This window comes from Pezoporus wallicus, unplaced genomic scaffold (genome assembly GCF_028554395.1).
Source record: "Pezoporus wallicus isolate ANWC-B61680 ecotype Strahan unplaced genomic scaffold, APGP_CSIRO_Pwel_v1 contig_6787, whole genome shotgun sequence".
Taxonomy (NCBI): Eukaryota; Metazoa; Chordata; class Aves; order Psittaciformes; family Psittacidae; genus Pezoporus; species Pezoporus wallicus.
In genome coordinates this window covers 2,147,903-2,164,319 of record NW_026636951.1, presented here as the reverse complement: position 1 = coordinate 2,164,319, position 16,417 = coordinate 2,147,903, and the positions used below count along the sequence as shown (strand labels likewise).

General features: G+C 35.1%; 1 protein-coding gene across 3 annotated transcripts in view; it reads right to left on the bottom strand.

Moving 5' to 3' along the window:
- PLCE1 (phospholipase C epsilon 1) overlaps positions 1 to 16,417 on the bottom strand; it is a 149,676-nt gene that overhangs the window by 80,419 nt on the left and 52,840 nt on the right. For all 3 annotated transcript variants that reach the window (XM_057402333.1, XM_057402334.1, XM_057402335.1), the window contains one exon: positions 684 to 972. In XM_057402333.1, the coding sequence (XP_057258316.1) occupies positions 684 to 972 (289 nt within the window). The remainder of the gene's footprint in view (positions 1 to 683; positions 973 to 16,417) is intronic.

The following is a 16,417-nucleotide window of genomic DNA, read 5'->3' as shown; positions in this document are numbered from 1 at the left end:
ATGCTTTTGTCCCATTTAACTTCCAAAACTGACTAAACTAAATCACATAATGGCATTCTTGTTGCATCTGATGATGATCAGCATGGAAAGTTAGTATATAACATCTATCCTCCAATAGGCATTTTCAACATAATACCCATATCATTTGAAATGAACCAGTACTAGAAAAATGGTAGATCTGGTAAAAGATCAACAATAAATCAGTAATGAATGGTACATACTTATCACACACTGCTATGCTGACAGTTAGCCGTATAATGATAACAATAACAACCAAGTAAAGTTTATATGCCCTTCTCAAGTCCTGAACCAAGTCAGCCCATGAGCAGGAGCACTTTGCCAAAGAAAAATATTATACAAAGGAACACCCTAATAGCAATGGCTTAGGCATTAACTTTGGATGCAGAAAGGAATGTTTCTAAAGAGAAAAAGGAAAAAAGTCTGAAAAGGTGTCTGCTTTGTAATAAGAATTTTTCAGGTTTGCATGCATTTATTAAAGTTACATAGCTAATCATTATGACATAATGATGACAAATGAAAATATTTGAAAACATCAAAATCTTTTTCATCTGTTGACTTCAGATAGAAGTATATAAACTACAAAATATTATGTAGTATTTTATATTTTGCGATACATCCTATACTTGAAGTGGGCAGGGTTTAAAAAATTAAGTCTTCATTACCTTTAAGCATTGTTCTTCCAGTCGATCCTCCAAAGAGATTTAAAAGACCACTTCTTGCTCCTAGTGATGTAGTTGCTTCTAGTAAAGCACCAGTTATATAGTTAGAGAGAGCAGTCCTCTGTAAAGTGGCACGGTACTGACAGTAAGCACCTGTTACACATGGTTTTACGCAAAAGCCATCACCGTTGCATAGACAGCCTGTAGCAAGAGTTGGCAGTTTTCTCAGAAGATGAGGAAAATATTCCAAAATGTCTTCTGCTCCCTCTTCTTCTCTCACTGTACTGAAGATCTGTGAAGAATGCAAAAGCATGAGATGTTAGTTCATATGCTGAAGATAATAAACTGAACATTAAAAACTTCCAGACAAGTGTGACTTCATGCAATTTCGGCAGCCTTTGCAAAAAGGGTCTGTGTTAACCACCACATTTATGCATTAAACCTGAAATATCTATTAATCCAAAACTGTTTTGTGAGGATTTTGAGTTAGTTTCCCAAACAGGCTATTTAAATAAGATGGCATTCTGGATTTCAATGTATGGCTAAGAGAATTCTAATGAAAACCAGTTTTAAGCACCAACATTAGACGAAGAGAAAAAAAAAAAAGCCACATCAATACATCTGGCCAACATCTAAATAAGTAACACACACAAAGTTATTCATAAGACTATTAAATCTACTGTACTTTCAGTAAAGCCCTACAGACATCAGTAGCAGAAAAACAGATTTCCTCGGGGTTTGCACTTTTTCTTGCTGAGTGGGGCGTGTTTTTGCAAACAGAAATTGTTTTAATCTCTGCGAGCAATCGTTCAAAATGTTCTGGTGTCATGCTCATTACATTACTTCCAGCCTACGCACAGATCCTCTATCTAATATTGGTTTAGTACTCTTTTTCCGATATTTGTGCTAACACACTAATGAACTTCGCTCTGTGGCTTAGCAACTAAGTAATGTTTGCTTACTTAAAAGAGTTTAATGATCAAAGCAAGAATCTGAAAGAAATCTTTTCATTAATATTCAAGGACAGACTTGATTCTTGGCATTCTTGTATGCTGACTTACTAATTAACATTAATTTGTGTCAATGATCTGTGCTTTGTAATTACAAAGTGTAAACTACCAAAATAAAAATTAACATAGGGAAAGATCATTATAACTGTGACCAGGACAGGTGCTGAGACAATTTTCATGGGGCTGCTCCTCATCAATCCTTAGATGCGCACACAAAATAAGCTGATGGCATAATGACTGGTTTTTGTGATTAATGGCTTGTTCCTTGATGCCATCCTTCCCCACCCATAAATAAAATACAGCTATCCACCAACTGCAGATATTGCATTCATTCCTATGATGCGAGCACACATGCACCAAGTCAAATCATAAGAAACTGTTTACACAGCCTGCGCACACCAAATGTCAGAGGCACGGACAACCTCCACAGGACACATACATGCCCAGCCATGTAACCAAGGAGGGAAGTGGCTCCTGACAGTGATCTGCACACACTTCCACTTCTGCCCTAAGGCCTGCCTTTCACCTGCCATGTATGTGAGGGCAGTTCAAACGCCCTGCTCCCACAAGGTATCTGACAACGTATCTGACCCGCTACAAACAGAAGCTGTGAACAGTGATGTAACTCTTTCATCCAGATAAAGAAACTGAGAATAGCTGAAGCTTTGATTCAGCTACTAAATTCATAATTTGGCATTTATTTTTTTTTGCCATAAATAAGAAAATTAAATACTATCCAATATTCACTAAAGAGTGTATTTCTTAGCTTTTTATTTTTGTGTTAACTATTTACAGGGGAAAGCAGTCAAATCTTTTTAAAAATATAATAATTTATTAACTAATAATGTAATTCAGTGGTTTGAAAAATAACGCTGATACATTTATTAACATACAATATATCACATCTCGCCTATGACTTTTAGAATTCACTTCCATTAGAAATATGGCTTCTGTGATTCATTATGCTGTGAAATGCTGTAGTATCTATTCTTTTTCCCCACTCCCTGCAAATTTTCCAGATTTTTTTTTTTGCCTTCTAGAAATAGCAAACCTTTACTGAGCATCTTTATGTTCTCTCCTTTGGTATACAACAGTTTCATGGTCTCTTAAACTCTCATTAAGAACCCTGCTCATCTCCACCTTTATTCAGAAAGAAAATGCACTCCTAGAAAGTGTGTTATCTGGGTAGGATATGTGCAGACCTTTTAATCAGGTAAGTGTCTGCAAGGAACAGTGGGATGCGCACCTTTCCAAAAGGTGTATTGTAAAATAGTGAACCTGCCTTACCCAAGGATTATGAGTGTGTCACACGTGGCAGACATGATTAGTCTTCTTGGCTTGTTGAAAAAAATATTTAGTTAATGAAAATAATTTAACTTCTCAAAACTGCAGTTACCTTCCAAAATATTTTTAAAATTTGGTTCTGTAATTTATAAAGGCATGTTCTGTTGCCTGCACAACCAACGTTTCTTTCAGCTGCCAAAGCAAAGAAACCATTTGTTGACAGAAATAGGCGACAGTGTTTTGCTGGAGAGATTGTACATAGAATAATGGTGTTAATCTCTTTTGTATAAAGTAGACTTCGGGGCACTAGCTGTCTCCAAAGACTCTGTGCTTCACATACCATTTTCAAATACTGTTTGTTTTGATGTGTTAAAGCTCTGAATTTGTTACTGCTGCTGCACACAAATGAGTTTAGGAAAAAATACAGACTTACAATGCATATACTTAGCCACTAAAGAGAATTTAAGCAATAAGAAAAGGAACATATCCCTCAGGTAACTGATAGGGAAAATCACCTTTCAGTGAGATTGCACTAGAGAACTGGGGAAACTTAAACTTGCCTGGTAGCCAAAAAAAAAAGTTGATTCCAAGCCAGGGCTTACAGTTCATTCTGGCAGATGTAGTTACATTGATCTACATCACTCCGAAGGAATGGTTACTGCAATTACAAATTAGTATGAACCAAAAAGAGTTAAATGCAGCACTAAACTGACAGTTACCTGTCAAAAAACAATGACTCACAAGAGCATATCACTCCTGATTCACTCTTGCCTTCCATTTCAAAGTCAGGTGCAATCTGATGCTGCGCTGTCTCACATACTACATGTTGAGCTGTAACTCACAAGAAACTGAGGACAGTAGCTGGATCTGAAAGTGTTGCAATATTAGACATATTTCAGATTTCTAAGTACTGCAAAGTACTGACACGTAGTAGAAGGAGTTTGGGTTGAACTCTCATATATATCACTGTAATGAGTACTAAATATGCATATGGTAAAATTTACATGCAATTATAAAACCTCAAGATTTACTTTAAACAAGCATACATTCTAACACTTTTTTCTTTGTTTTTTGCTTTTAAAATAAGCAATGAGCTGAAACATGTAACTCAATATACTAATACACTGGTATTCCAATGAAAGTATACTGCTGCTTTTTTATTCTCTTCCATTGTTTAAGAGATTTTAATGGTAAGTAAAAAGAAAATAATTTACTAGCAATACAAAATTTTCCAGAATACTAAAGAAGAAAAACAATGAAAATTAGCATTACAATAAAGATCGAATTTAGGCAGAATTCCACCCTGGTAGTTTTACAACAAAGTCCATATTTGGAAAATAAATGGAAACAAAATATATTTTTCAGGTCTTAGTAACTTATGCAATAAATCATCAAAACTCTACTTTAAAAAAAACTCGATTTTGCTTCTAGTAACTTAAAATGGGTTTCTGCAAGTTAGTTTATTGATAACCTTCAGGCAATAAAACTTTCTTACAGTGACAACAAACATATTTTATTAAGACATTCTCTAAAAATAACTATAAGAACTACAAGAACAAGCAACTCATGCTGGCTCTGAAACTATTCCACATTTTTCTCTCATAATCTTTTCTTCTCTTTAATCATCACTACAATTACAAACCATATTATGTCCTTTTCTCCACAGACATTACTGTAGGTTACCTATGTAAAAGTGGCAGAAATGTAAACACTACAGCCATTCTTAGCCCTACAGTTTAAGACAGATATTCCCCCAAAATGAAGCTGGAGTTCACAGGTTCTGCTGTACTGGAAATACTGGGTATTGCAGTTCGCTAAAATAATTGTTTTAATGTCTTACTTAAACTTACACATATCTCTTCCTATTTACTGTGATCTTTTATTTGTTTCTCTCTTCATGTTTTCTGTCTCACGTATTTAGCTTAGAACCTGGGGGCAAGTTACCATTTTGCCAAACAACTAGCAGCTGCTTGGTGTATATGAAACCCAGAAACTGGAATTAAGAAGAGACTGAAAATTCCTATTATTAGGAAGGAGACTTAATTTCTCTAACTTTATATAAAGAATATGTGTACCCAGAAAGTCCATTTTAAAGAACAGTCACAAAAAATTATGCTTAGTGCTACCATGTTATAGAAACAACAGAAAATAGACTCTAATGGGGCTTTAATAATTCACTGCATTGTTTCTGATTGGCATCTGTCCAACCTCAATTAATATAACCTGAATAATCAAAATGAAACACAGAAATGGGGGAGGAAGGAGTCTGTGTGTTTAGCTACAGAGCTATTAGAAAGGGCTGCCAACAGCTCATGTGCAGCATTCCTGCAATACAAAGCCTTCATTTCTTGCATGTTTTTAAAGTAATTTTAAATGCCTGCAAGCCAGAATGGTATATTAACAAGTAATAAGTCTCAGGACAGTATGTCTTACAGATCACTTAAATATGTACTTTGAAAACACAAAGATTTTACAGAATATATGAGCCTGAACACAATTATTAACATCACAGGAAACACTGCTCTTTCCAAATATGCTCTGTTCCAAGAAAAAAAAATCATTAAAATGAGCAAATTCTGATGGTTCTCTTTCATTTACTGCAGGTTTTTCAGACGAAACCCCTCACTAATATTGACCAAATGAAGCTACTAGTAATCGCTTGGAAGTCATGACCAAGGATCACTCCAATCACTTTCACATGCATTTACTTCACAACGGTTTAATTCAAATACCTATAGCCTGATTTTCAAAGACATTGGAACAAACAACTGTCAATTGGGATTTGCAGAAATGCTGAAAATCAGACAGAACAATCTACGAATAAAGGTTTGCCACTGTTCTGGGATTTAAAGTCAGGTCATACAAACTCTTAGATTTCTAAACCAATACAGAATAATTACAGAGATTGCATTTAATCTGTCTCATATTTTCAAAAATAATTCTCGCTGTGCAAAAATAGAAATGAATCCCACTATTTTGTACAGTCAATTCTCCACTTTTCACTTACAATGATATAGTCTGAATAAACATTACAGGTACAAAGACACTTGGGACAAGGCTAGGAAGTTCAACTCTGGAAAAGCACTGCAAGCTTTCTGACCTAAACTGCCCATTTCTCAGCACTGTGTTTGCAGACATCCCATTTCTGAGAAGGCTTACTTGATTGGGCATGCTTATTGCTTACAGCACTACAGAATCTAGTTACAGTGCTTCCTTCATCAACTTCCTCTCTGTGCTCTCATAAGGCTCAGGCATCTCTGAAGAGAAATTCTTTACAAAATTTGGTTAAGACAACAGGAAGCAATCAAATTCTGCATGGATGGATGTTTGCAATGTTAAGGGGGAAAAAAACTTTTATTAAAAGAAAACTTCAAAAGCTACAGCAAAAATGTTTTATTTTCTATTTCTACTGGTGGAGACACCAAGTAAAAATTTTGAAAAATATTTTACTTAAATTGCAATAAAATGTAGACTGAAGACATGCCTAAAAGAAACAAATCTTTAATATAGAAGAGCAAGTTAACAAGCATCTGCATGCAACTTCATTATGACTCAAACTTCCCCTGCAGAAAGCCAAACCTTTGGCAAAATTGCAAATACCTACAAACGCTTCGGTTTTTAAAACAAATTTATGAATTCACTGTGTTTTATTTACAGAACAGTTATTCTGTTTCAGGACAGAAGCTTCATGTTATTATGCACTAAGCATGGATTCCAAGGGTTCCAGCTACAAAAGTCTATTTTTAAAAAATTAAGAAAACAGCATTAGAGACTGGAGGTGAGCATTGGGTTCAAATGTGCATCACTGCAAATGTTCTGCACAAAAAAAGATCAAAGACTGACCACCTCTACAAGACCTTCCTTGAAGAAAATGAAGAGGGTGCTACAAGTTTCGTATGCATACTTTTCTGATTTTGAGGAAGAAGGAAATGTTTAACTCCTGGATTTTCTAAAACTGGAATCTGTTGTAACAATTTTTGATTACATGTCAATGATGAGAACTGAAATACATTCAACACTGAATGCATCTTCTGTTAAGCCTAGAATAGTTTATATACCTGTCTTTCTTTCTCTCATGTACTTAAGCTCTCAAGAAGACATGCCAGATCTCTGTATCTCAGTTACGCAGGTTGCTCAAAGCTGAAGTATATTATGACTGACAGAGATGGTACTGTGAACAGCAGAAAGGTCTGTTGTGTCAAGGCTGTTTCTCAGCTCTGTTCACCGACAGATCTTGTTCACGTCAGCAAACAAACAGGTGAGGCCTTCAAAAACCCTTTTGAGAAATTTTCTGTAAGTCTTTTCCAGTATTTGGAGTAGAAAAGGTAGACATTTATGCTTGGTGGTCCTCTGCAGCCTGTGACCAAATAAGCACACACCGGAACAACTGATCAAATTTTTGTCCAAGTGTCTTACTAAGTTCTGGTATTTTACAAGACAAGTGGGGCAAGGGATAAAATCTGTGGTCAACTAAATTCCATTCCTACTCACTATTCGAGATGAAGCAGATGATGACAAATGGTCATCCACAAGTTTTAGCAAATCGTACTGCCACTCAAATCTGCATGAGATTCACCACCTATCTCAAGCTTCTCCGATTTCTGTCTTGCTGCGACACTCCACTGCACAGTTTCCCCCTGGTTGCACAGTGGCAAATGTGGAAAGAGCTATCTGGAAGGAACTGCAGTTTTACAAGTTGGGGTCAAACTCCAAAAATTCCCACGAATCCTCTTCCAGCATCTCATGATCCATCTTTTTTGGCTAACAAGCAACATTCCTGAAGTATTAACAACCATCCCAGATTAAAAAGAAAAGAAATAAAATAAAGGGTCACATATCATGATGGCCTTCTTCACACTCAGCAGCTTTTAGAGATGTATTTGAATGTCACCCTTAGGCTGGCTCTGCAAGCCGATTGTTCTGCAAAGCAGAACTCATTTCAGTTTCATCAACGACACTTGCCATCTAGCTTGCCTGCAGCTTTACCAACAGGAAAAAAAAGAACTGTCATCACCCAAAGAAACTTCTCCTGGAACAGCCATGTCGTTGCAGGTCTGCATTTGTGTTTAAGAAATAGCAGTAAAGGACTGGTTTGGCACAGTGTGACACAATCACCATCCACAACAGCATGTCAGGATGACAAATAGGCGATCTGTTTGCAGGTAATCTCAGAGCTGCAGCAGCAACTCACCAGCAAGAAAGCTGCATCTATAAATACATACTTGCAGTGAAATGCATGTAATTGTGCAAAGGCTGTTCGGAACATCAGGAGTTAACAGCACCCTCTAGAAATTAATATGCTCATATCTTGTTCTATGTATTTTCACATGGTGTATAAACAGAATATCTTGAATGCTGAAATACTACTTTTCGTAATGGAAAAATTCCTTAAAATATCCTTAGACTGCTGAAATGCTGGTTTGTATTTGAAAAAATGCCTAGAAAATAGGAGAATACAGTGCCATGGAACAATTCGAAGTGTACCTCATAGCATACTGGGATTACGGTTGCTTTTAAGGGGGCACAGATAGGGAGAAGACCTTGCTCAAAATACATACACACAGTAACTATTACCACTACAATTTTGCCCAGTGACAAATGCACTATTTACTATAGGGTAGTTCAGGCATATTCAGGTTGGTGTGGTTCAGAGGTGGTGTTTGACACTACAAAAACAAAACCAGGAGCTACTTTGAGAATGCAAGAAGTGGAAATGTTTGTTTACTGCAGCAGCCCACCAGCACTGAAGCATCAGGAAAGACAAAGGGGAGGATGTTCTGAGTAGATAGCTGAGGTAGAAAGATCTTAAGTATCACTGCATTGAGGATGCTTTGAATGCAGTCAGCAGAAGTAGGTAAAAAAGGACAGAAAGGAAATACAGAAAAATGAAGTAAGATGGTTTTGTTGGTTGGTTTTGGGGCTTTTTTTCTTGCATTGTGTGTATTTTTCCAATGCATCTAACAAGATTGTGATTTTAAAAAACTATCTACTTGCATAATTTGCAATTGCAAGCAGTGAGTAAAAGCAAACACCATAGGTATGCCCTCATTGCCCTGGAATAAATCTACTGAGTCAAAAGTTAGGTGACCTCCCCAGGGCAGGACATGTATGGCATGACAGAGCACGCAGCAGATTCTGCCCAGTCACCTTACACATTCGAAGGAAAGAACACATCACAGGAAAGGAATATGGTCTTCAGGCACCTCGTCATCATAGGAGTCAATGGTTGTTCCGGCATACTCAAAACAAACTCTCTCACTCAAGGCTTTTCTAATAAGCTCTAGTGCTACAGTCACTGTGGGAGGCCCAGATGTTTTCCTTTGCTTTTCTGTAAATGAGCTTCAGGTTCTAACAATTTAGATAAAACACTGCAGCAAGCAGTTGTCTTGTCAGTATCCTCATTGCAGTGCCTGTTCTTAAAGGCTTTCCAAACTTTTGCTCTCTCTTCAATGATTAGGAAGAAGAGGGTCCTCCAGTGCCAGCACAGAGCACAACAGAGTACCATGCCTCATAGCAATAATGCTCACTTATGCAACAGCAATTTTTGCTGTGTATCAAATTCTTCACAGTAAGTTGTAACTGGGCAACATGGCACGGAAGAATAGAGGACACAGGAAAAGAGACAAGTTCACCCTGGTAACACAGGCAGCAGTATCGACAGCATCTGGAAGGTTGCCATAAGAGTGAACAAGCACAGATGTGCCCAAATATTTATATTCATTAACTGGTGTTCTGTGAGCTCTCTACAGCTTCAATTGCAATTACAGAATGTGTATTACCTCACCAGCCAATATTTCTTATGAATCACATCCTGTTAAGGATGAGATCATTTCAAGGAGCAGAAACTGAATTTAATGAGGATCAAACCACCTTGCAGAGGCAATCCTTAAACATAACTCATCATTCTTCAGAAATAATATCAGCCATCTCCATTCAGTTCCAGTATATGATCAATATCTTTAGTAGGAAAATTGTTTCATTTGCGATAAGAAGAAAATAATTATACAGTTTTAAGAAAATCAATATATTTGAGAGCTGGTTTTACTTATGACCAGAAATTGTAATAGCAGGCCCAAAAATCTTATGAGTCATCATTTTCACTTTTGGTAAAGCCTGGTTGCTACCACTTACTAATTTTTCTTTTTTGTAAGGTAACAGTACTAATTATTTTAAAAGCCATTACCAAAGGAAAGATGGACTTCACAAATTTGGAAGACAGAAAAAACAATCTGATATACATGGGGCACAGATTACCACAGCATTCCCACCCCCAGAAAGTCCTACTCTTAAAGAATCATCAATCCGGTAAAGAAGAAATAGTGTTTGTTCTCATAACAAGTAATATGCTTTAGATCCAAATAAGTACTAAGAAGAATCAATTTAAGATATAAAATAGAAGCTGACAAAAGACATCAATTAACTGTCATTTGAAAGCTTGCTCATAAGTACTTGAGATTTCAATTTCATTAAGGAGAAAGTGAAAGGATGACACCAAACACAACACAGGAGCTCTTGAAAGTGAGACTTCCATTATCTTACACAGAAAAGGCCAAAAATACCTCTTTCTGATCAGCTATTTATATTTCTGTTGGCACCAAAGTATATGTAACAAAAAAAAATCTTTCTTAATAGTTATTATTTGATTACAAAATTCTCTTGCTAATTTCTTCAGTTTATATTATAATTTTATAGTATTTTTCAACTTGGTATATGCTGAGCTAAATTTCTGATAACTGTTCTACTTTTGTCAACTATTTGTGCAGTTGGCATGTTTTTTATTTTCTAAATGAGTGCTTATTTACTTTCTCCAAATTTTATCAAAAAAAATTGCTGGTTTAATTACTAAATAAATTAAATACACTCTAGTCAAATATCTGCATTATTTCAACTTTATTCTAAAGGTAACCACCTATTCTAAACATTACTACTAAGCAAATGCACAATCTCATTTAGTAAGAAGATGAAAGCTTGATCGTTGAACACCTTATCACGTGGACTGGAATGACTTAACAGCTTTCAAAACTGTCTACAAAGTTTTAAACATAAAAAACATTTTTCATTCTAAAATCATATATTTTTAATATATTTTAATAATGACGTTTTAAACTTCTTACTAATAAAAAAATCAAAGATATTCCAATCATATAAAACTTGTCAGGTGTATTAGAAAAAGCATTTAAAACAAGAAAAAGACTAGCAGTTTGACTTTTCAGTAGAGAACAGAAGTTTTACTGTAGCTAAGTAATAATCTAAAATAAAAAGTAATTAGGATTAAAATTCCATGTCAGAAAGCACACTGAAATAACTCACAGTCAAACCGCTTCATGTTAGAATATTAAGTATGCCACAACCAAATAATTCCAAATCAAGAGAGATGCACATTTTCATTGTAGATTCCACCTTTAGTTGTACATCTCTGGAACATCAAACTGTAATGGGATGCTACTATAACAATGGATCTCTAAGCTTCCTAGATGAAATATAACAGAAGCTACTGAAAACTCTATTTAGTACAGCCTTAAAGGCTTATTGTCTTCAAAGGTAGATGTAAATGTATAATTTTAATATTCAAACAGGCATCATGTTAATCTTTCTAATTTCTGAAACACTGACAGCATGAGAGGTGCACTCAAACCAGGTGAATGCCGAGCACTCAGTGCTGAGGAACCCAACAGCTCCCTTCCCATGTCTATTTATTTCAACCATTATTTCAACCATTATGGAGCAATAGGGAGTCTAGATTTTCTTTAAGAAAAAAACAAGCAACCCCCCACACACATCACATGCAGGCAGAAATCAGTATGATTTTGTACCTTATAACAACTGTAACATTTCCATTTGAGGAAAGGGCTCCGCAGAGCTCACACCTTTAAAAGGAACTGCATCTCCACGCACATTAACTGATTTTTTAAACAACTTTGAAAGATGAGCTTAGTTACATTTTTCTGAACTACAGAATTGACAGCTTGAAGGGCAACTCACAGTATGTATGAAGTAACAGGACCATGTTAAAAACAAAGCATGAAACAGAAAACCCCAAAATTATGGCTGTCAAAGACTGTGTCTTACCAGCCTTTAAATATTTTGCTTATCATCCTCTTTCTACAAACTTACATATTTGACGAAGTCAGGTGTAACTGCTTTTGCAAAACTCTGGGTTTACCTGTTCTTATGAAACATTACTTTAAGACATATACTTACATAACTGATTCAAAAAGCATACAGTCTATTTCATTCCTGTGTCTTTGATATTAAAATTCAAAAGATATTTAATGATAGCAGTTAAAGTTCACAGCACTGGCTAATTTAATTTTTATGTGGTATGATGTTGCATCTCTGTGACTAAAGGACCTGCTTCAAATTGCTTACAAAGGTCTCAAGCTCAGAGTAAACGTGACAAAGCTAAAAGACAAAGTACATGTAATAAAACTTTGTATTTATATAATCACTATTATAATTTGTATCAGACTGACTGATACTTGGATTTTATTGTACTGTACATTGTGGATTTATGTTGAAAGGCAGATCTTTCCAAATCTATCAGAAACAGTCTACAGCTTAGATCTACACTCAGAATTACATACACATAAACTGCCACAGAAGCTTGCTGTATCTCTAATTTTTTTCATTTAAAACCTATTGTAATTGATAATGTTGCAAAAGATCAGTAGGACTGTTACTCCAGTTGTAAAATTTATGCATCCTACCCATGCATACAGCTAATAAAAGAGCAACTTGGAGCATTTTCCTTAGCACAGGAAACCTATTTCTCATTTTCTAATTTTGTAGACACTGAATCCATGCCTTATTTGTTTGCTTGTACTTCAGCTGTTGAGTTCACAGGGTCACATGAATAATTATAAGATTATTCTGGATAGTACTTAGGGGCCAGGAAATTCTCAGAGTTTTCATGACTGAATTGTTTAATAGACTTTTAGGTCAGGCTACAAAACATGATTTCATGAAACAATATAACTGTTCTATAAAGAGGCATTTTCCACTTTGAGGAGTTTTTTATTAGTTACCTAGAGATAAGAAAAGCACCATTCCTTACCCAAAGTAACAACAGAATATTGATACCCTGAACTTAATTTTTAAATTATATTTAACCTTAATTTGCTGATAAAAAGTGAGACTGTATTCACCACTGCCCACAATGAATATATATCAATAGGAAGTATCAAAAGTTTAGGAAAGTTTAAGGTAGAGGCAGTGTGAATAGGTAATACACAATGCAATGACCTAAAGAAATCATTTCTTCTTTTCCTTGTTTCCAGCTAGTGTGTTCAGATGTTGCCTTAAAATAAATAACTGTCCCTCAGAACACAGTACATTCAATTTTTACATCTTGTTTTTATTTTATGGCATAACTTTGATGATAGATACCTAATACACACTGATGGCCATACTTACATTAAGGCAACTGTATACTAGCATAAAACTATACTTACCAAAGTTAATTGTTACTGGAGAAGTTATTAGGTTTCATCAGAATCTGCTAAAAAGATGAAATGATGGTATTCATTTACATTAAAATTTACAAGTTTATTTTGCTTTCTCTAAATGGAGCTTTGGAAGCCAATTCCAAGATCTGAACATGGGACAATGACTCATTAATTTTTTTTCCAGTTCAGTTCTACTTGCCTGAAATGCACAAGCTAGATAATCTAATGTTCTGCAATTTCCAAAAGTTCCTATTCCGACATCGCAGTCGGAAGATGTTTTTTAAAGTAAATATGATCATTTTAAGAGGGAGAGAATGAAAGTGATTGAGAAAGAGTGACTGAACAAGAGAATGGGAATGAGAGAGCAGAAGTTCAGTATTTAAATTACATGTTTTAATTGTTAATGAAGTAAATATGATTCTGCAGGACCAAAATATATGTTCTCCTTTCCTTTCCCACTGGAGTGGAATGTCACTTGAGGCTTGATTTTCAGAATTTAAGGCCTCTGGCTCAAGACCAGAAGAACAAAAATATTTCAAATTAACTTTCTTGTTCTCTGGGGATTGTTTTTTAGACACAGGGACTACAGTTTAGTCATCCATGAGATTTATTTTGCTTTAGCGTTAGCTTCAACTAAACTCTGTATATACAACAGCTTCCTTACCAAAAGTCATAGCCACTCTTTTCAGTGCAATCATTTTTATAAATTGCAATTATATAACACTATTATATGCCTAAGTGACCTACATATATGCTTAACCTCTCAAAATGAAGGATAAAACTCAGATCCCTATTATAAGCTTCTCTTCTCTCCATCACACCAGTTTAAAAAAAAATAATAATTCATTTATTTATAATTACACATGCCCAATTTTGGATTTTTTTTAACTTTTTCAAAACTTAATCTTAGTGAAAAATAGTGCCCTTCAATAGAATTGGGAGACCTGAGCCCAGATGTGTTTTGAATTAACTGCACCAAGTTTTCATGTACATAAAAAAGTATTCATGTACTCAAGGGAGGAAAATTTGTAGTGCATATTTCAGTTAACTTCCAAGCAAAAATGGTTACTCTCTCATTTTAAATAATTACCATAGGATAAAAAAAAAACAAACAAACAAAACCCAACCTCCTGACTGGCTACCTGTGTATTTACTTTCTTCATGGGGCATTACTCTGCTGGACTTACTAATACATCAGCAAAGGCCCATATTCACATACATGCTACTTAGCAATATGGTCAGTTAATAATACTATACCTGTATATCCCACTATCACCTGTTTTATCACTGTGTATACACTTCAAAAGAGGAATTTTATCTTCCTATGCATTTATTCGGCTCCTTGGAAAGCAAGTTCCACGGCCTAATGCTGAGATACATTATCACAGTATACATGACTTTTAACACTGTTCACACTGTATCAACCTTCAGTTACCTTTTATCACTTCACACAAAGGAAAAATCAGATATGTGGGCCTTTTACTGAAGCCCTCAAAGCTTTGCCATAACCCTTCCAGCCTATTTGCTTTTAACATAGTAAAGCTACAATACTAAACTACAAAAGCATCCGAAAGGTAAAACTCCTCATGTTATACAAGTGAAAATAAGGCAAGTTGTCACAGTGATAGAGTTTGTGTTCATTAAAGATAACCATCACAACTTGCTCTTACTAACCATTAGAGCTTATGTACAAAAAGAATATTATTAAGTTGTTTTTACAAGTAGGTACTTGGCTTCCTCATTAACCAGCCTACACAATAAATTGCTTGGGCCAAGTCAAAAGCACTGTTCATAGTTTAAATTCCTGAAACATAGTACTTTACTGGAAGACTAGTATAGGAATTGAACATTGTACAATTTTCAAGTTTTTTCAACTACTTAAAAGTACAACATATGTTTGAGAAAAGGAAACAATTCTTTCACTATCATCACTAGTATGAAGTAAGTTGCCTGTAATTTTAGTTTCACATGCCTACAATGTGAGAGTAAGACAAAACAGGATTTTTAGTCTCTAGAAAAGCAGACATAATAATCAAATGTCATCCTGATTGTATTTCTACCAAATATTTTTCTCTTAATTACACTGGGTGAAGTGATAGGTACAGAATTTGCTTTCATTTATATTCTTACCGAATATTCAAAAAACCCAAATCTTACATAACCAGTTTATTTCACCATAATTCACTAAAAAATATCAAGTGTTTTCTATAAATTCCTGCTGTACATGCAATATTTCTTCATCAATTTACAGTAACAGTGAGGTATTCATTGGGGGTTTTAATGATGACTTCATTAATTGTGTCTGTTATCAAAACAACAAAGTAAGAAAAAGAAAAGCTTGTACTTCTATTACTTTATTTATAGAGTTAGAACCTAAAACTAAGCAAATAACTAGACAGAAGTTCAACCAAGTTTTATAACTTTAAGTACTAAAATTCTGTAAGTGGCTTTACAATTAAACACAATAAGCTAGTAAACATTCACATGCAATATGCCTAATTTAAATAAAAAAGGAAACAAAACCCAGACTTTTAGAAATTGCTAAATGTCTGCATCTACAGGGCAAGTACTGCCTGAAAAAGACCATGTTCCAGTAAGAAATATCCTGTCTAATATAAAGAATATATTTTTCTGCAACTCTACATTCTTCTTTCTGAAGAAGTAAAATTTTCCTGTTATTCCTGCAGTAAGAAAACATTTTTGTATTTTATATTACATGAACCATACCTTTTCCCCTTGTGTTTCACCATATCCATATCCGTGTCACATCAACTGGGAAGAAAAATAGAACTGTATAAAATGTGAACAAGCAAACACAAGCAGAAACTGCAAGCTAGCTTTCAGCAATACAGGATGACAGTCTGTTCTCGTCTACAGAGACTGCCGAAGAGCCTGGAGAGAAAAGAAGTTCATTGCCAAATCTTAATCCCGTCACTGCATTTCACATAGTGCTGCCTCACCTCTGCAGCTCTTACAAGTCTACTTTTCCAACAGTCAG